The sequence below is a fragment of the Vulpes lagopus genome, chromosome 2, assembly GCF_018345385.1.
Source record: "Vulpes lagopus strain Blue_001 chromosome 2, ASM1834538v1, whole genome shotgun sequence".
Taxonomy (NCBI): Eukaryota; Metazoa; Chordata; class Mammalia; order Carnivora; family Canidae; genus Vulpes; species Vulpes lagopus.
The window spans coordinates 26,185,837-26,206,766 of NC_054825.1; the positions used below are offsets into that span (position 1 = coordinate 26,185,837).

At 53.3% G+C, this 20,930-nt stretch overlaps 1 protein-coding gene across 3 annotated transcripts in view; it reads right to left on the minus strand.

Moving 5' to 3' along the window:
- Positions 1-1,386: 1,386 nt before the first annotated feature.
- Positions 1,387-20,930, minus strand: part of SUFU (SUFU negative regulator of hedgehog signaling) — a 118,965-nt gene continuing 99,421 nt past the window's right edge. For 2 of the 3 annotated variants that reach the window (XM_041743947.1, XM_041743946.1), the window contains exons 9-12: positions 17,394-17,528; positions 15,719-15,857; positions 7,067-7,135; positions 1,387-4,641 (exon numbers count right to left, since the gene is read on the minus strand). In XM_041743947.1, coding sequence (XP_041599881.1) covers positions 4,552-4,641; positions 7,067-7,135; positions 15,719-15,857; positions 17,394-17,528 — 433 coding nt within the window. In that variant the 3' untranslated portion in view covers positions 1,387-4,551. Of the gene's footprint in view, positions 4,642-5,848; positions 5,942-7,066; positions 7,136-15,718; positions 15,858-17,393; positions 17,529-20,930 lie in introns of all 3 variants that reach the window. The other variant, XM_041743945.1, reaches the window with a different exon arrangement.

A 20,930-nucleotide genomic window follows, 5' to 3' on the forward strand; every position in this document is an offset into this window, starting at 1 on the left:
TCTCTGGGGCAAGAGCTTCACTCTGCCCCTGGGTCTTTCTAGGCTGGTCAGATGAGGAGGATTAGATAATAAGCCCTTCCCTCCACCCTGCCCCCCCAATCTCCAAGGGGAAAAGAAAAGGGGAAGGGGTGTGGCCCGGGCCATTCTGTGATTGTCAGTCTGGCTCCAAATCCTCCTAGTTCCCTTGCTTTGCCTGCCAGAGTGACTGGGGGCCCTGGACAGGACCTGCCCCACTGCTCCAGGGACAAGCCACAGTTCAGTAGGAGGTCACAGGGGAAGGAGTACTGATCTCTGCCTGGGGAAAATCCCCCAGCTACAGCTGGTTCTCAAAGAGGACAGAGTGCCTTCATAAGAACTGACACCCTCCTCGCCCTCCCTTCTCATGATACCCCCAGGACTTCTGCCACTAGCCCCAGCAGAACACCCTGGGTGCTACAGTCCATCCTGAGGACTAGGAGAAAAGGCCCTGCTGTTCTCCAAGACAGACAACCAGGCCTAGTACAGAGGGTAAGAACTCGGGGAGGTCTAGAGGTCTGTGGGTTCTGGGAACCCTTTCTGGGTGAGGACATCCTCTTGCCTGCCTCTAAGATCCCAGGCTGTTGCCTTCTCCTCATGGAGACTGGGCTCTGTTGTGCCATGTCAGGCCCTAGAGAGACAGGAGCTGGGCGATCTACCACCTCCTCACCAAGGCCTTGGCCCAGAGGGGCTCACAGGAAGGGAAGGCTGGCTTGTGTGTCACCCAGTGGGTGTGACGGTTCTGAAGCTGCCTGTCCATCCCACCACTACCAGGTCATGGGTTAGGAGGTTGAATTTCTATGTTGAGGGGAGTGGCCATCTCCTGACTTGAGCTGGGACATAAGAACCCTAAAACTGGAGGGAAGGAAGGCCCACCTTCTCAAGGGGAAAGGGCTTTTTGAGAGGAGAGAAGAGGAATAAAGAGGGTCTTGACCCACCCACTCCTCTCCCCAGACCTGTTCCTTGCTCCCACACCCCAGGACCTTAGAGGAATTTAAGACCAGTGAAAGGGAGCCTGTCTCTGCAAAGTCATTTCTGCATGACTCTAGAGTCACCAGCTGTGTGATCCTGCTCCTTGGCACCCCCTCCACTCCCAACAAGAGTCTTTGGGGACCTTTCCCCACCCTGGCTTCTTTCTAAGTGGCTGAATCCAAACCCACCCCCTCAGCCAGGGCCTCAGGCTTGCCACTCCCCTACTCCAGGCATCCAAAAAGGAGCACAAGATCCAAACTTCTGCAAATATGTTTAATGCACTTAGATTACACAGAGGAAGAGGGAGCAAGAAGGAAACGACATCTAAGTGAGTCACCCAAAAATTCTTACAAAAGTCCCAGGCTGGGTGCAGCCCCCAGGAACCGAGTCACTGTCAACATTAGAAACTAATATAAAATTTTATAAAAGTCTGCTCATTGCAGCATTCAGGTACTTGTACAAAAGGAAGGCTCTCTCTATAGGGTTCCTGACTTGTAACAGGGACCCAGGTACCTCACCTGGCATGGAGGACCTGGAAGCCAGAGAGGAAAAACAACTGGATAAAAAAATACAGTCAAGGGAGTTCTCTGCTGGTTTGCCCCATAGGGGCATCAACCTTCGTAATTTTTTCCCCTGCTCTCAATTCAACCTCAAAACTCAGTCCCAAGACCCTCTGTGCATTTTTTTTAAATTTTTATTTATTTATGATAGTCACAGAGAGAGAGAGAGGCAGAGACATAGGCAGAGGGAGAAGCAGGCTCCATGCACCGGGAGCCCGATGTGGGATTCGATCGCGGGTCTCCAGGATCGCGCCCTGGGCCAAAGGCAGGCGCCAAACCGCTGCGCCACCCAGGGATCCCCCTCTGTGCATTTTTTAAAATGCTCTAGCCCTTTAGACTCTTCTGAGGCTTCCTAGTCCCTTCCCTGAAGCCTGGCCTTTGGAAGAGGAAGAGAAGGGCAGGAAGAGGCACTTGCTCCCTGGCCAGACCTGAGACCTTGCATGAGACACTCCACCCCTCAGAATGACAGCTGGGTCTGCAACCCTCTTGCAGTCCACCCTGGACCTGAGGAGTCCAAGAGTCTGCCATATGTAGGTGGCAGGCCAACTGCATGGGGGAGCCCTTTCCTCTCAGAAGCTTTAGCCAGAGGGACTCAGAAGGAGGGGGGTAGGACCGGGCAAGCCACAAGGGAGAGAGGCAGATTTAGAGAAGGAGACTTCTCACCTCCCCAGCTCAGTATGTCAGGGCTCCTGAAGAGCTGCAGGGAGGGAGAGAAGTGGTACATTTAGTGAGTACTCACTCTATGCCAAACGCCATGCTGGGCATGCTACATGGTAAGCCTCACTTGGTCCTCAGTGAGGGTCCCCTCTCGCCAGCCAGCAGAGCCCCCTCCCAGAGGAACCTCTAGAAGGCGTGGTCAGAGATGGTGGATGCTCTGCTACTCCTCCAGAGCCAATGCACCATAGGGAAATGAGACAAAGGCCTGGCCCCAGCTGGACCTTGGAGGTTCCTGACGTCATAGGACAGGAAGGGGCCACAGGTTTCATGGGCTCATGGTCTCAGAGCTCACCTGCTTCCTGCCTGCCTCCCATACTGATGACAACACTTAGTTCAGAAAATACCTCCTCCCCACCAGCCAAAGCAGGCAGGCAGAGGCAGGTCCCCAGAAAGAATTTGCGGAGAGGCAAATCAGGGTGGCATGGAAAGGACACAAGCTAATGGCACCTCTCTGGCCATGAAACATTAAATGATAAGAGCTTCAAAGGCAGGGATGTTGTGATGGGCAAAGGCCAGAAAATGTCCTTTTGGAAAAGTCCTTGGAGCAGAAGGCACAGCTACTGCCAACATCAGGTCCAGAGGAGCTTCCATCTTCATTGGTGGAAGCCTAGAGCCTATCTCTCCCAGTATTCCAGGATGATCCACCTTGAAGCTCTGAGTTTGATGGAGTTAACTGGGTAGCCCTGAGAGTGTGTGCAGAGAAGCAGCCAGGGCCTTGTACCCCTTTGGAAGTCCAAATCTTGCTCCCTGGAGAGCCTGGCTACTGCCCTCATGACCACTGGAGGCAGCTCTTTGGCTGAGTCTCTCATCAGAGGGGTCTTGTACCCCAGGGGCCACCTATGGCACTGTTGTGGTGCCCATGTGGGTGGCAGGTGCAGACAGGGCAGTGTCTGGTCCTCTGAGCCCCCTGACAGACCAAAGGACTTTGTTTTGGAAAGGCCTGAAGGGAGATCTTGAAATAGCAGTCCCTAGAGTCAGGGGTGAGAGGGCCCAAAAGGGAATTGTTGATTCCAGGTCAGACAGCGGTGGGACACAACCCAAGAGGAGCCCCAAACCCACAGGCCAGAGATAGGTCTATTTCTGGGAGGAAGACCATGAGATCTGCAATAGTAGGGCATGGGACTATGAGACCAGGATGCAGGAAAAGAGGCCCAGGGAATGAAATGGGGCATGAAAGACAAGAAACGAATGGACGCAGGGAGGATGAGGGCAACACAGTGCAGTGTTTGCAAAATCAAAGTGAAGGACATGGTGAGAGGTTGTTTTTTTTCCATTTTTAATATGCCAGAGTCTTGCAGCCTGGAGGCTGGGAGGCCTAGGGTAGGAGGGAACAGGACAGGAGCTGGAGATCTAGCCCCTGAATGGCAGGTGGGGATGGTCTACATGGTGCTGGGCCTCACCCTCTCTCAGGTAGACCTGGATGGGTGGACAAGGCCTGGAAGAGGAGGCTGGGGTTACCAAGTCTCTGAGACCATGGTGGTCCTTGAACTTTGCCAGGGGGCCTAGTCCACTTGAGAACCAGCAGCACCTCCTGTTAGTCCCAGCTAAACTGGGCTGAGGACTGCACCGGGGGCGCATCTCAGCTCTCCCCCCTACCCCAGACTCCACCAGGCCCAGCTGGGAAGAAAAGCCTGTGAAGCTGGCTCCTCTGGGGCCCTGGGCTGGCAGGCAAACACTGGCACCATCTCTGGTGGTGGCTCATGGGGAGACAGCCCCAGGCCCTTGTCTGAGAGAATGAGAAAGTTCATCTGGAAATAAAGTTCTGTTTAAAAAACATTATATACACGGCTTCTGGACATCTTTGAAGACCAATAAAATACCATCCGGTTTCTACAAAATAAAATAAGGAGGAAGAAAACCAAACAGGATCGGAGGGATTGTTCCGTGGCCAGAGGAGCTGACCTAGCAAAGGCTTCCCAGAAGAGAGCTGGGCAGTGTGTGCACCGGCCGTTCCACTCCCTCCTGCCGGACTGCGTGGCAGGGGATAGGTGAGAATGAGGCCTGTCTCCACCTACGGTCACATCAAAGGTCCAGAGTCAAATCTCAAACCACAACCTATGGCAGCGGCAGGAGGGGAAGATTTGTGTTTGCCCACTCCCAGCCCAGAGGGCTTGGCTGGCTGGGGGGGTAAAGCCCCTGAGCTGCAGGTGAGGCAGGTGCGGTGGCTGCGCAATCTTCCTCATACATGTCCTTTTATTTGTGGGAATCTCTTTTACGCAGTTGTTACACTGGAAGTCACCGGGGAGCAGCTGGGCTCTCCCTTGGCCCCTGCAGGGCCCAACTCAGGCTAGTGCAGTGGACTGTCGAACACCACATCGGGCAGAATGGAGACTTTCAGCTTCTTTTCAGGCCAGCTGTACTCTTTGGGAAGTTTGAACTGTGGAGGGAGCAAGCACAGAGCCAGAGTGTACACAGTTAGCAGAACTCACTGCCTTCTTTCCAAGTTGCCTAAAGAGATCCCAGAGCCCTCACCCATGTGCTGTCCCCCAGGTGCTAGGGGCAAGGGAGGCCAATGGTGCCTGGCTTCGATTGCAAATGCTATTCCCAGGTGGGTGGCTGGGGTTAAGCTGCTGGAGTTCCGTGACCCCTTCTTTCTCCTGGCCCTGCCAATAATTAACTGGGGTTGGAGGAGGCATGTTTTCTAACTCTTTCTTGACTGTGCTGACCTCCCTCCAACTCACTTCCTTGGTTCTGCCTCCGGCCACAAGCATGTAAGGAATCTGCTCCCTGAGGCCCTGGGGCTGGGGGCTGGGGGGCAGGGAGGAGGGTGCAGATGCTAGAGGGAAGCGGCTTGAGGTCTGGAACTCTGTGGTCCAGGCTCTGCCATGGCTTTTCTTGCAGAGGCTGGTGCCGAAGGACCCCGGAACCCGCCCTCTGTGGCCTTTGCCAAAGGGTCCAAAGGGAAGGAGGCCCTGGCTCGGCCTCAATTGGGGAAGAGGGGCCAGACAAGGGTGGCTGAAAGTGATTTCTTGGGCCTGGTGTGCCCCCACCCTGCTCCCCTTTGTTCAAGCTCATCTGTTCCCCAGGGTCCCCAGCCTGAGCATGGTGCTAGTGGGGGCCAGGGAGAGCCCACATTCTTCCTACTCCAGTCCAGGGATCACTGATTTGCTTACAGTTCTGTGTCTCAGCCTTTGGTGTGGGGTGGGGGAAAGAGGCTGCTAGATCTTATTTCCTCTGTATTCAGGGACCTTGCATGTGGTCTGGCACACAGCTGGTGCGCTCACGCTCACGAGATGCTCACTGACTTGAAAACAGGGTCTGCCTCTCATGACCCCTACTGCCTCAGGGCGAGGTGAGAAGTCAGGCCAGGCTGGAAAGGAGGGAAGAACAGGGCCCTCAGCCTGCCTAGAGCTGGAGCTGGAAGTGGACAGGCCTGATGCTTCCTGGTTGGCTCCCTCTCCCTCCCTCTGATGGGGAACTTCTCCAAGCCAGGACCAAAGTGGAGAGTGAGGCAGGGTGTGGGGACAGCCTCTGGACAGAGAAGCAAAAAAAAAAAAAAAAAAAAAAAAAGTCATTTTTAGTGACCTACTTTCCTAAGCTCCCCCTGGCTCCTGTCCCTCCTGCCTGGACTGTCCCCCTCCTACCTCAACACCCAAGCTCAAAGCAGCGGTCTGGCGCAGCACCATCCCAGTGCGACACGGCCTCTCCGGAAGCACTCCTGGGCAGCTGGCTCTGGTCTGATTGAATAGAAGCCAGGCCTCAGGGATCAGTGACTCGAGGGGGTTGATTGGCTGGCATGGATCGGGTACTTGGTGACTTTGGAATGTATAAATTTGAGTGAACTTCTGAAGCCACATCCCAGAGGATTGAGGTGACCTCAGGCTCTGAGGAGTTGCTGTCCACCTGGAGACCTGGATAGGGTAGTCTCACCCTGTGTGCTCTCCTTCACCTGGTTGATGTCAGAGGCCACCATGTGCTGGCCCATGTGGCCCTGGGAGCACTGGCAGCTGTAAGCTCCAGTCCTGGATGAAAGCTAGCTCCTACATGGCCTCCTTCTGGCTTAAAAGGCTGGCCCCTGTGTGGACTCCCCCAGACACACTTCCCGGCAGAAAGGGCAATGGAAGGGTCTGTCTGTCTCTGCCACAACAGGCAGGGGAGGGCCCAGAAGAGCTCTCCAGAGGTCTGGCTAGGTTGCTAATGTTCCACTAACCTATGGGGCATTGAGGCCAGGAAGGCTCAGATCCCACTGGGGTGCTGTAGGAGGCTGGGGGAGGGGAAGGGACTTTCCAGAATGAGGTAAGTCCCTGCAAATGAGGATGCCAGGAACAAGGAAGAAAAACAAAGGGGATTATGGGCTCCATTCCTGCACCCCAGATGAGTAGCCAAGGAAGGCACAAGCCCCCACCTGGCCTGCCAGCTCCTCCGCCTGGAAGAGGCAGACCCAGAGGGGAGAGCTCATGGCTGGAGAAGGGAGGAAGGAGACTGACTCCTGGGTGGCCTGAGGCAAGAGCAGGAGTCCCTTACTGCCCACCAGAACTCCCCAGTGGAATGTTCTCTGGCAGCAGGCGTGGGCTTTCTGTTCAGAACCTGCCAGGGAACAGCAGGGGCTGGGGAAGAACTACCAGCCTGAGGGCCCTGGCTGCCTCCTCAGTGAGGTTCTCAGGAGCGGCCAATTCAGACAATTTGCTGAGTGTCCTTATAACAGGGTGGGGCAGGGGGTGGTGGGAAGCCAGAAATAAAGCTGTTTAACATCCCCAGGGTCTCCTTTCTGGCCCATCCCCACACCTCCGGGACAGACAGACTGAAAGACACACATGGGCTCCTGGGGATTGGAAGCCGCTGTTAGAATGAAACAGGCTTACTTCCTCTGGAGAAGTCAAATCTTCTAAGTCCTCCAACATTTTCTCTACAAACTCTTCAGTCAACAGAATCTGGGAAGAAGGTACAAGACAAGCGTTTATGATTATTTTTTAATATATGGTCTTTTTGTCAACTGCCAAGCCACAGAACTTTCTTCTGGCCATGGAGTAGATATGAGCATGTTTTAGGGACAGAGAGAAGTGCTCAAAGCCTCTCCCAGACCGTCATTGTTCTCCCCCACCTCCACCTGCCTGCAATATGGCTAGGACCAGGGCAAGAAGGAAGGGTGTCAGAGGACAATGGGGAAGCAAGGCGGGGGATGTGGGAAGAGAGGATCGCTGGGCCCCAGAAGGGATAGGAGTCCCTGTTCCAGCAGTCTGCGCCTCTTGCACGCTGCAGTGAGTAGAGGGGGCAATGGAGAAGCAGGCACTAGGCAAGAGCCCCATGCCCAGTGGGGCTCACATGCTCCCCCTTACTCCCAACTTGGTAGGACAAAAGGAATCTGTTTGGATTTGGAATACAAGCCATGTCTGGAATCTGGAAATGCCCCGGAAGGTACATCCAAGAATGTCTGAGCTGGAGAATTTGTGGAGATTATGCTCCAACCTCTCCCCTTTTACAGATAGGAAAGGGACTCTCAAGTCCTCTTTCCATCTGTAGCATCCACACTTTCTCAGGTTGGAAGCTCCCAAACCCCTGCCCTGCTGACCTCATTCAGCCACTGAGTTCTTCAAAACTTCAAGAACCCTCTTCTGCAGGTCACCTCCCAGCTGTCCCACTTCGCTGTTCTAGTCTGATGCCTCATCACCTCATGGCCCCACTATTCAGTGGGCACCACCCCTCCCCTCTTGGGCATTCCTCAACCCAATGGGCCATTTTCCCAATGGCTCCTCTGCCCAGGCTGGCTCTGCAGAGCCAGGCCAAGCTCACACCAGGCTCAGGCTGAGGATGTCTTTCCTCTTCCCTCCACCTTTCTCCTCCCTGTGCTGGCCCAGGGGGCCTCCTGGCCTCGGCACCATATCCTTCTACACCTCCCCTGGCTGTGGCTCCACCGACTTCTGGTTTGCCTCCTCCAGCAAACTCTGAAGGCCCTGGGTGAGGCACAGAGGGGGAAGGACAATGAAGACCAAGGTGAGGGACTCCAGTGAGGGAAAGCCCTCTAGAAGGATGGTGATCAAGAACTTGAGAAAATACCCCTCAGGTTCTCCTGGGAGTTGTCCACTCTGGTAAGTGGAATATCTATATATCTAAAATACAGTCAGCTTGTGAGATTAAGTGAAATGGTGCAGAAGAGCAGCAAGCAGGGTCTCTGGGGACCCCACAGGATGGAGGACTCCAAGGGAAGGAAGCTGATGGGGTGAAGGTATGAGCAAGGAATGAGAAGCCTGAGTGAGGAAACCGCCACTGTACTAGGCATTGTGCTGATGGCTCATGTAGCTTATCTCCTCTAGTCTCCTCCCAGATGAGGAAACTGAGGCATAGGCAGGTTATGTAATGTGCCCAGTGTCACATGGTTTGTGAGTGGCTAAGATAAGACCATATCCCAGTCATGTCTGGACTCTAAAGTAGTGCCTGAGGTATAGTGTCCACATCTGGGGCTCTTCCCCACACAGCATGTATGCATTTATTTACTCTTCCACTCATCTGCCCACTGATCCATTCAATTCCACAGCACTCCCTAGGCGCCTCTGCTAGGCCTGGCCCTGGATGGAGCCCTAGGGACACAGGCATGAGAGCAGTCCATACTCTACCTGGACATCCACCCTTTCTTGGTTGACAGCGAGCCGAAGAATGTCTCCTTCCCAGGCTACAAGCCAATAGTCAGCAACAAAATAGCTCTGACCACTGGCTCCCATCTCACCAAAGGTTTTTCTGTTTGAGGAGCTCAAGCCTCAAGTGAGGACAGAAACCAGATTTAGATGGGCAAAGTCAGTCCAGGGAGATGCCCACCTGAGGTGGCCCCTACCGCCCCCCTTCTTCCTCCAAGTACCCCAGGTGGCTCCTTCCAATCATACCCCAGTCTTCCCACTTCCAGAGCCCTCTCTATTCCTCTTACCCCAGGGTTTTGTCCCCCCCTCCCCCCCGTCAAAGTCCAGAGTTTCCCTACCAGTTATCACCAGTCTGCTTGAGTAGCACAAAAGTCACATTCATATTTTTGGCATTTCCGGGGCTTGTTGCCATCTCTGCAAATGCTAGCACAAACACAAGCATACCTAAAACCCAATTATATTACAATGGCTCCAGTCCGGGCCAGGCTGGGCTGATTTCTAACCCACAAATAATTTAGAGGGAGGGACTTTCTGCCAGAAAGGTAAATAGGCCTGGGACTATAGTGCTGGGGCTGAGGTAGAGGGGAGGGTTCCCAGGGACGGCGACCACCCAGTGAGACACCAGAGAGCTGTTACTTAACAAGGGGAAAGGCAACCCCACCAATGCTGAGCTCAGTCCTAAGCCAGTTCCTCTGACAAAGGTCTGGAAGAGGTAGTGGAGAGAGGGTACATTATGGTGGCTTTTAGCAGAACCACCACCAGTGCACACCATCTGTGTGTGGACTCATTTTATACTCAGCTGGGGGAGGGGATGGCAAGACCAGAAAAGAGGATAAACCCTGGTTGCTCCTCAATTTTCACTTTTGGTGACTTGCTGGTTCCTGCTGGAAACTTCACATCATTTTAAGAGAATTGAACAGAGAAAATTATACACAAGATCTGCATGATATTAAGGGTGACATTCCCTGCAAAGAAACACGACAGACTGTCATAGCTCCAGGCATCTAATTTAATTTCCTTTGGGAGTTAAACCTTAGAAGCTTGGATTGAACAAACAGGCCCTGTTCTTTGTATATTTCAGACCTGGAGCTGAGAATGTTAACAGATCTTATCAACAGGACACTGGAGATAGACAACTGTGACGGAGCAGCTCCTGGGCGCTCTCCTGAGCAACAGACGCGCCGTTGTGATGCAACTGTGGGAAAAGCCTGTGCAGTCTGGGGCTTGAGGCGCTGGAAACTCACTGGGTCCCCATGGGGCTGCCTGGCTCTGCCACAAATAATAACAGGATGGTCACGATGCCAGTAGTAATGGTAACACCACCACCAGCAGCAGCACTACCTCTTCCATGTGCCAGGCACTGGGCTAAGGGCTTGACTGGCATCATTTCAGTGAGCCCTCCTGGCGGTCTTGCAGAGGAGGTAACTGTCACCCCCATTTTGCAAATGAGCAGGTGTTGAGAGGAGATAAGGCTCCTGGACTTTAGAACAGTGATCTGACCCTATTGTGGTACAGGATACATTCTTCCGGCCTGGGGAAAACACCCCAATTCTAGAAGCCTTATATACTCAGGACTAACTCTTCTCTTTCCTCTGATGGGGGAGGTGAAGGTGACTTTGGCTTCTACCAATGGCTGAGAAGACCAGTCATCCCAACCCAACCAGCCACACACCTCCTCAAGAGGAACAGCCCTGCTCAGCTCAAGAGGGCTGAAGTCCTGAACATCAAAGGCACCCAGCTGCTCAAAAACCAAGTTGGCCACTTGGAAAGGAAGGCAAAACATACCCAAAGATCATGTCCAAGTGGGAACAGCAAGGCACATTTATAGGCCAGCTTAGTAAATGCATACATAAGGCAACAGTTACTCTAGCCCAGAAAACAGCAATAGAAATAACAGTAATAATACGGAAAATGACAATACTACTCAGTAATGTCTGCACTCACCAAGAGCTGGGCATAAAATGCTTATGTTTGTACACAAATAGCCTGTAGAGGGAGGAGGCTCTCTAGAGAGCAGCTAACTCCTCTGGGAATCTTCTGAAACTATGGAGATGTCATCCAGACGTTCTAAATCGGAATACCCCGACAAGGCCAAGGCACCTGCATTTTTGAGGCACCCCAGGAATTGTGGAGTGGAGAATACTCAGACACACACAGGGGGAGGGGTTTTGGGCACCGGTTTAACCAACAGAGGTGAGTTGGTGGCTGCAGCTTTACCATCATCTAATTGGCCAAGCTGTGAGGGGAATAGTGGCTCCCTGCTCCCCACCTCAACCTCCACTCCTGGAATCCAGACCAACAGCCTTCTCCAAGGTGTTCACACCAGGTGCCTTAGGACAACCAGGCTGGTTAGTGATGAGGGAGGGCTGTCAACAATCTCCCAATTCCCCAGGCCCCAGCAAGTTCCAGAAGGAACCCGAAAAGTGATCTTTTGTGGTGCCTGCTCTGGGCAGGCTCTGCTGTGCTGCAGGCAGAAGCCCAGCTGCTGCAGATCTGATTCAAATGTCTGTGGTTGGTGCTATTTCTGAGTCTGCAAACAGCGCTGACAATGCCCACTCCTTCCCCTCGATATGACAATCCACACTTTGTCCGGGGCCCTGTTTGCTCTTCGTGTTGACACGTTGTTCTTGCTTCCCGACAAGTTTGGCTTTCTTTTTCCTTCTCCTTCCTTCTTTCAGAGGCGGAAATGTGTTGTTTACAGGGTAGGGCCTGCCAAGGAACTGCTCTGGCGCCCACAATGGCCAAGGAGGAGGCAGGATGAGGATGCAGTCCGGTCTGTGTACCCCCAACTCCAATGGGTCAGACGAAAGCCAGAGAACAGCTTGGAGACCCCCCAGACTTGGGAGCAGAGGTGTGTGTGGCACACATTCATTTCCTGTTCTCAGTGGGTGGTGAGAAGTTGGCTCTGGTGGCCAGGAGCAGGCTCAGACTCCTCCTGCTCTGGTGCCTGGATGATGAGGGCACAGCGGGCCATCACAGTCTTCTCCCCAGGCACAGTGGTGGGATTTAATCATATCTGGGTGTTGGACAATGAGGTCCCATGGCAGCCCAAGCAAGGGTCTCCAGGGAGAACAGGTTGTGGCCAGGTTCACCAGTAGAAGGAGAATCAGTAGAGGCGCTGGAGAGGAACTGCACAGGGCCTGGGCTAGGGACTGCTAAGTGTCTTCCACACAATGTCCAAATGGGTGGATGGGGACAGGGGGAGATGGGGACTTGTCCAGAGGGCAGTGGTGAGTCAGCCACCAGGCTAGGATGAGAGCCCAGCAGTGATTCCCAAACATGGCCTAGAGTGGCGAGCCCACTCAGGACAGCAGCTGGGCATCTTCTCCCAAGCTAAAGCCTCCCATCAAGGCTGGTAGGGAATAGCTGGGAATGGGGGTGCCACCTGGGTGAATTGTCAGACACCACACAGCTGAGAAAGCATTGCGGGGCTTAAAAAAATATTCTCATATTTGGTGGTGTGACCTCGTGACCTCTGGGGCAGACTTCTCCCACTTCAGATCAACCCTAGCTGGGGACGCATGAACGACTCAGTCTGGGCCGGGCTCCTGCTCAGAAGACTAACAGCCCAGTGTTGACAGACTCAAGGGAGAGAGGCTTGTTAAAGCTACCAGGCTATGGAATGCTGGGGGAAGGTGTGCAAGGAAGGATGTTGGCAGGCCTCCCCCAGGATCTGAAGACCCTCCTGCAAAGCTTTGGAGTTGGCTGACAGGCTTTCCAAACTCCACAAGGATGAAAACAGCAGATGGTAGGGCAGATGGAGTCAAGGTGTTGACCTCCGGAAACTGCGAAGCCTATAGAATTGGAGGATTCCTGCCTTTCCAGCTCCTCCAGGAAGCAGGGAGTGTCCACTGAGTTCACCCTGGGGTTGCAGACAGCCCTGCCTTTCCGTATGCTGGGACCTGGGCTTCCTTGGGGCTGGAGAGATGCGGGGAGGAGAGGTGCAGGACCAGGAGAAGGCAGGTGCACAGGCCTGTTTGGGGCCACTCCACATGCTCCAGTGAGGTCCCCGATTCCCTCTACCTTTTTCTTTCAGCCTCTCCTCTGTCACTCTTCTCTCGTGCAGGGTGTCTCTGCCATGCCTTTTCCCCAAGAGATAACAGGCCTGGGCTGGTAGCCAGAACAAAGTGCCAGGGCTGGGCGCAAGGGCTTCCAAGGCTGTTGAGGCTGATGTAAGAAAGTCATCCTGGCCCTCCTCATTCAGCTGGGATCAACAGGGAGCATTCAAGTAGCAGCCAAGAAAACAGAAGTCTGGAGCTCTTCACGTATGTGGGCCTGCTGTATTCAGCTCCTTCCTACTCCTTCTGTCCCCAACAGGCCTGGTACACAGGGGCCAAGGAGACACCCCTGCTCTTGGGAGAGTGAGTGAGAGACTCCTGTGGGGGGAAAGGGTCAGTCCCCTGCATGTTGGGGAACCCCCTCCAGAGGGGCCTGGCACCCTTCTTGGTCCAGTGGAGTGGCCCTTCATCCGTGATGAGCCTGACGCCAGGCCTCCATGAGGTCCTGCAGACTCCTGGTAGACCAGCAGCGCCACAGGGAGCCTGAGAGGCCCCCAAGTAATTACAAGCCTGGATTCCCACAAGCTAGGGAGCTGCCTGTGACCACAATGGCAAGACCCTAAAGGGGAAGGCAGGCTGGCAGTCAGAAGCAGAAAGTGCTGACTGCTTTGGGGGTGGGGAGGAGGGCTGCTGTGGGTGTTGGCTCCATGGCTGAGGACTGGCTGGGGGCAGAGGCAGAGGGTTTCCCAGAGCTCCCTGGAAAGGGCCTGAGAAACCCCTTGGTGAGTTGAGGGTGCATGCTTGGGGAGTGGGGCCCCAGCCAGCCTTCCTGGGAGCTCCCCTGTGAGCTGGCCCATGGTGGACCACACTAATGAGCCCATAACACAGGCCTTTGATTAAGCAGCTCCCAGCACAGCAACTTTATTGAAACATGCCGAGGCAGCGGCTGGTTCCCACCGCTCTGGTTCCCTGGGCAACAGTGCATGGGAGGGGCCATGCCCAGTGCTTCGGTTGCCTGAGGGGCTGCCCAAGGGTGAGGGGAATGGGCCTGGGAGCACAACGCCAGTAGCTCTGGGATAAGGGGCCCTGGGACTGGGGTTGGGGTCAGAACTCTGGGGGCACGGAGGGGCAATGTCACATCTGCTGAGTCCTCTGGGGCCAGGGCTCCTGGGCTGCTGAGAATGGAAATGGTGAGCATCCCTTCCTCAGGGTAGGAAGGTAGGCAAGACTCCAAGGACAGGTTCAGAGGTGAAGATGTAAGATGTAACAGGGGAGAATTTCTTCTTGAGTTTGGAGAGTCTCTACTTTCCTAAGAAAATGTTCTTGAACCTTCAATACACATAAGTGCTACCTGAGGACACTTCTGAGACCTGTGAGCACAGTCACCTACTGGGAATGATGACCTGTGAACTCGGCTCTCAGGGGATGCTGGGTTCTCCTGCTGGGGCCCTACATCCCCCTTCCTTGTCAGTTCTGCCCAGGTAGGAGGCAGCCCTCCTCCTCTCCATGGAGGCAGCCTGGCTTTGGAGGACATAGCTGGGGGTGATGGGGAGGTCCTTTCCACTTGTGCAGTCCTAGTTTCAAATGTTACACTTCAGAGTTTTTGCTACAGTAACTACCAACACCACATGGACAGAACTCTAATGTTACCAAGTGGGACTTTTAAAATGTATTTATAACTTTATGGTTCAAAGTAATTTTGTTATGAAACAATGTAATAACAACAGTGGAAAAAGGCAAGATAATTTATGGAACACAATATTCCTAAAGCACTAGCTTCCATTTCTACCTCGTTCTGTCTGAGGAGTGTGGTTGGTGTCCTTTGTTTGCTGTTTGTTTTAATTAAGGGTTAGTATTTGGATGGGGGGAGGAGGGAAGAGGCCCGAAGGAGGAAAAATTCAGCTGCAAGCTCTCTCTCTCTCTCTCTCTCTCTCTCTCACACACACACACACACACACACACACACACGCCCACATTACCAGTAAGTATGCTTCACAGACCCCCCAGACTGGGTTAAACCCACAAAACCAGCATAATTCCCTTCCCCTCTACTATAACCACCTCTCCACACACCACAAACAAGGCATAGTCAAGTTGTGCATTAGGGACAGATCCCCTTTCTGGATATTCCTGAGAGAGGTAAGGTAGATGTTCTTCCTCCCAAATGCCAACAAAGAAAAAAGGGTGTTGTTTCCCTAATATATCTGGGAGTGTGCTGGACCAGCAAAGTACCCATTAGAGACCTGGGACAGGGTGGGGGCTGGAAGGAGGCCTGTGGCTCTCAGGCCCCAGCATCCCACTTGGCAGTGTCTCTGAAGCTGTGCTCCAGCCAGAAGAGCAAAGGAAGCACAGAGTGTTCTGGACAAGCCAGCAGGTTTCTGTGTAGAAAAGGTTTCCACTAGGAGGAAAAGGAAAGCCATTAGATGAAGAGAATGGGGAGGCTCTGTCTGCTGAGGCCTGCTCATCCCAGCCCTGGTCCAGGTCCACATGCCCATTTTCTAGGAATTCTGGTGGGATTTCCACAGAGCCACTTAAGAGTGGCTTCCATACTTCCTCCTATTCTGTTCACCCTTGGTTTCCTAGACTTTGGTTTATCGAGGGTGCAGAAAGTCTCACATCCCTCAAATCTGGATTTCCATGGCAAACCAATGGCCAAGGCCTAGAGAGTCATCCCTGGTGTCTTGAGTGATAGGAGGAGAGGTCAGGAAGTGCTCTAGAGCTGATGGGATAGGCAGCAGCATCCACACTCCACAAGGCTTCCCATAGCTAGGCCCTCTGGAAGGGAGCCACCAAGAGCTGCTGAGGGAGGAGAAGGAGGGGAGGGAGAAGGCAGGTGTGGGAAGAGCCCACAGAAAGAAGGTAGGGACAAGAAAATGAGCCTTCTCACTTGTAACCAGGGTCCATGGGCTGCGTAAGGGTGCTCCTCAGTGGCAAAGGCGCCTTCCACTCCCGTGGAAACGAATGTGATGGCCATGTCACCTGTGATACTTTTATATGTAAAGTGCCGTCCATGCAGGAGTCTGCCCCTGGGGGTGGGAACACGGAGACAATGAGTGGCAGGCCCCAGCCAAGGGACAGGGTGCCCAGCAAATGCCCTCCTGCCTGCCCACCTGCCCAACAACAGGGGACTGTAACTGAACATGTTCATTTCAGCACCTTCCAAGGGAAGCCTCTCACAAGCTCTCTACTGTCATTCCTCCAAAGTGCTCAAAGCTAGCAGAAACATTAGATCAGCATTCAAAGGGTCTGCAAGGGAGTGGAGTACACCTCCTTCATGTCCTGGTGAGGAAATTGAGGCCAGAGAGGGCAGTTAGCAATGTGCCCAAGGTCATGCCCAGAACTAAGAGTGGGATCATGTTCCCCCTTTCGAGGGCGAGGGTGAAATCTCCTAAACATATTTCCCAAGCCCCTGGGAGGATGGCATAGTACCTTCACAGCACAACCCCTGTGTCCAGGGCAGAGTCGTCCACCAGCTCCCGGGCTCTCCCATAAGATTAAAATGGCTAGCCCCAAGGCCACAAGCACGCCTCAAAACAAACCAATAACAATAATAATAACAACAACAATAACAATAACAACAACAATGGCTGAAGCCAAATGGGGTCACTCTGAGGGAGCCAAAAGAAGTTACTGTTAATCCCCAGTCTAGAAATACACCTGGGGGAAGGGCAGGCAGGGACAACCAGGGAGGCAGAGATGCCAGTCAGTAAAGGAAGCACCACCTGCCCTTTGCTTTCTCAGGCTGCCTCAGATTAGCCCTTCAAAAGTCCTGAGCTTGAGCCAGAGAGGGAGCTGGGGAGGAAATGGCTGGGGTCCTGGTGGGGGACCTTGCCAGCCCCTGTTCAAACCACTTGCTATCTTTGCCCTCTGCCCGGGGTGGCCAAAGCTGGTTAGCATGCAAACTTCTTTCTCAGGCTCTGGGGACAGTGGGAAGGGACCAAACCAGGGCAACCCCCTTCTTCCTTGTCACTGTTGTCTGAGTTTAGAGTTATTCTGGTCACCTCCCTGCTATAAAAGTGAGGGTGGAAACCCCAAGGGCTATGCAAGAAGCCAGCTGAACAGATTAGGCCAGTACATCCCCAAGCAGAGAGCTGAATTCTGGCCACAGGGCTAGATTTCTGGCATTGCAGACAGCAGCAGAAAGGACACAGCTGGGCTTCTCGGTCCCTCAAGGAGTCTGTTGTGCTGGCCACTGGGTTTGGGGAACTGAGTGTTTTGCATGGGAAAAGTAACCAGTGGAAGAAAATAGAGTCCAACCCACTGGAGCCCCCACCCTGATCCCCAGTGCTACTGACCCTGGGCTTGTGGAACAGCAGGGGCATCTGGGTTTGCTAGGCCACTGAACTCCCTAAGGGACCATGGTGGAGGGACACCTCTCTGGACAAAGGAGTGTTCTTCAGCACAGTGGGGGTGACAGGCTGGCTCAAGAGTCCACAGCTCCCCCACCGCAGGCCCAAGATGGAATTGCCTGACCACCTCTCCTCTCTCCCAGGATCCCTGGACTCTACCCAGGGGTGGGGGAGAAGGCTCCCTGACAACAGGCTGTGTGTTGCAGGGCTCACCTGAGGCAGAGGGGAATGAGAGCCCCTGACTCCTGGTTGAATTTCAGATGCACACTCTCCAGTTGTCGCGTGCGGATCAGCTCGTGGGGAATGATGGCTGTGGAGCTGTCACTTTCCAGGCTGTCTTTGCGGCTCCTATGAGGCAAGCACAGGAGCAGGTTCAGCACAAGGTCAACACCATTGGGAGGAGCAAGACAGGAGTCTTAGGCTGGGCTCCTGAATAATGACAATGATGGTGAGTGACCACGGTGGGGTGGTAACAGCAGCCACCATTCACTGTGTCCTTGCTAAATGCCAGACGTTGTGCAAAGCAGTTCTCACTGACTACTCCTCTCAACATCCTCAGGAGGTAGGTACTAATCCCTTTTATGGATGAGGAACTGGGGATCAGGGAAGTTAAGGAACTTGTCCAAGTCACCCTGTCTGGGAGTTTGGAGCTGGGATTTGGTCACAGTTAGAATGTGTTTTAAAGCCTCATCTTTGGCCAACACACTTCTATAAAAGTTTATGTCACAGTGGCTTATTCTTCCCCATACAGCAGCAAGAGCATCTGGGAGCCCTTCTTCCCCTGCCCTGGAGCCTCGGTTCCCAAGTTCTCCAAAGCTGGAGTGCTAGAGTATCAGGAGGCATGGCTCCAAGAGTTTCCTTCCAGCTGACCCTGAAAAAGCTGTGACTTTCCGCAGGCTCTGAGCATGCACACTCCTGCTAATGGCCAGGAGCTGCAGTGACATACACATCCTTCATCTGACCAGGAAATGATACAATCCTCAGTGAGGGGGTGGAAACCAGACTCTCAGGAGTCAGACTAGTGGGCCTGGCTGGGTAGCAGAACCAGGCCACCATCCTACTGGGTTTTGAGGCCCCAGGAGCCCTGTACCAGATTTCTCCTGACTGTGGCCTTGGCTACAGTGAGTCTGTCACTGCTGTCTCACACTCCCTCCTGTCCTGCTTCCCACCAACAACTTATCCCACAACTGGGCCATGGGATCCCTTTGCAATCTAAGATATGCTCTTTCAAATTCAGCTGCCCCCACTGACAGCCTCTCAAATCTGCCTCAGCCGGAAATGAGGGTTACCCACTGATCCTATTCAAAAGGCCGGATCCTAGTTTGGGCTGTGAATCTCAGAACAATTCCCCAAGTGTCCATCAAAATACTGGGTGAGAGGCTCTAGTTGTTTATCATTCAAGAGGCAGGAGCCATCCAGGATGTCTAGGCTCACAGTCAGACAGCCAGTGAGGGGCAGGCCCAACCTCCTCACACACTGGCGGGGGTGGGGGTGGGGTGGTGGGGAGGTGGGGGGTGGTGGCAGGGGCGGGCGCTGAGTGGCCAATAAGGCACCCTGACAGGCAGAGAACCTCCCCAGAGGGAGGGTGTGAGGTCAGCAGGCAAAAGGATGGAGGGCCCAGGGCCCTTTAGAGGCAGTGGTTTATAAAAGCCCCTAAGGTAATGGGGACCCTTCCTACCAGCTTGTGTGGATCTACTCCAGATATAACTGCTCTTTCACAAAGTGGTCTCTTCCTCTGGTTTCCCAAAGCAAATTCTGAAACTGCCCTTTGCCCTAGCTTCTCCTTTGACAAACCCTTTCACAAGACCTGTGAAGGAGACAAAATGCTATGGCCAAGAGGGTCATGGAAGTTCAAGACTGGAAGGAAACTCTGAGGTGATTTAATCTACTTCTTCCCTTCATGAAAGACAGCTGGTGACGAGTCCAAGGCTACAGACCTGGTCTGGGGAAGGCCAGCATGGGAGCCTAGGACCTCTGACTATATCTCTTTCCCTAACACTCTGGTTGCTATACCTCCCTTCTGAGGAGGGAGACAACACACACCATTTCTCAGTGGGTGCCGTCAGGGCCCAGACAAAAGCAGAACTCAGAAGACAGGCACCCTACTCTGCTCCAGAGCAAGGAGTCCATAGACTCACTGGACAGTGAGCTCCCCATGTATATTCTATGGTTGGCCCTTCTTTCACAGATGAGGAAATGGAGGCTCAGATTGGTGAGGTGACAAGCCTGAGGTCAGAGTGAGTTTAAGGGGAAGAGACAGGGTGTCATTCTTAGTGACTGCCCCATGCCACCTCTGACAATGGGCCCATGTAGAGACATACCAACATGTGGCTGAAGGGGGCTGAAGCGTGGCCGCCAGGCGGGGCCTCAGAGCCCATGGGGCCCCCTGGAGGACCGCTGCCTCTCTGGCATAAGCAAAAATGCTGATGAATAGCAACTGAGGTGGGGGTGGGGAGCTGAGAGAGAAGAATCAACAGCACACAGGGCTAGAGACATCTCACGCTGGAGGGAAAAATAAATTGTTGAAAGTCAGCTAAAGTCACCTTGGTAACTGCTACAACACACTCACCCAGAACGAGGACATCAAACCCAAAACTGCAAACAGCTTTAAAGAAATGGAAAAGAACTTAATCATCTGAAGAATTAATGTGACAAGTGCCCACATTTACACCTCCCACCAACCTTCAATCATTTGAAAACGTACTTTAATCTTTTAAGAGAAAAAAAATTGCAAAATGCTAGATCTGCAATCCTGGAGCTCGGGTATTTCCGGCCTGCTGCTTCAATGGAAACGCGGCTGCTACACACACACACACACACACACACACACACACACACACACATGCAGGAGCCCAGCTTTCTGCTGATTTGTTTTTTCTGGACATCGATGCAGAAGCATGAATTATTTGTGTGGGCTGGGTGAGGTATTAAATCTGCAGCCGACACAGGTTTGCAATGTTTTGCATGGTTGTCAGCTTAATCTTAGTCATAAAAAAATAAGTACTGTGCTCGCCAGCGTGGCCTAATTTTTCAGCTGGGCTGTTTTCTCCCTGAGTTCCCAGTGGAGGAGAAGGCAGAGCTTTGGGGGGGTTGGAAGGGAGAAGGACTCCCAGGGAAGTATGCCCTACACCCACTGGGGACTGCTAGGGATACAGGGCCAGGGGGTGAAGGATGAGCTATCACTCCAGGTGGCAAAATGGCTAACACACAGGTTCTGGGTTCAACTCTCACATGAGCTCAGGCAAATAACTTACCCTCTCTCTAAGCGTCAGTATCCTCTTGATGGGAATAGATAATAATACCCTTTCGTTATAAGGATTAAACTAGATGACCCATGTGAAGCATCTAACGGTGCCTGGGGATGTAGTAGGTGCTCAAAATACATCTGGAATGTATTAACAGGATGTTAGATGGCTACCTCTAGAAGTTTATCTGCTCTTCCTGCAAGATAGCTTAGGAGGGAATTATTTGGCTTTACCAACTGCCTCTGACCAAGTCAGTCCCACTTCTGAGCAAAGGTCCTTGCCCTGAGCTTGGGAGGGGGTACTTCTGAGCTGGGGCCTGAAGGGCTCCTGATTCCCTGAACAGATATTACAGGCCCTGGTCAACCACTGGTCCTCTTGGAAGGCACAACTACAGGCCAACAAAAACCCTTGAGGCTTTTGTTCTGCTAAGGGAGGTGCTGGCAGGGCCGTCTTCCTTCTACAGAGCACAATGGTCTTCCTGCAATTCTCATTTGCTGGACCTCAA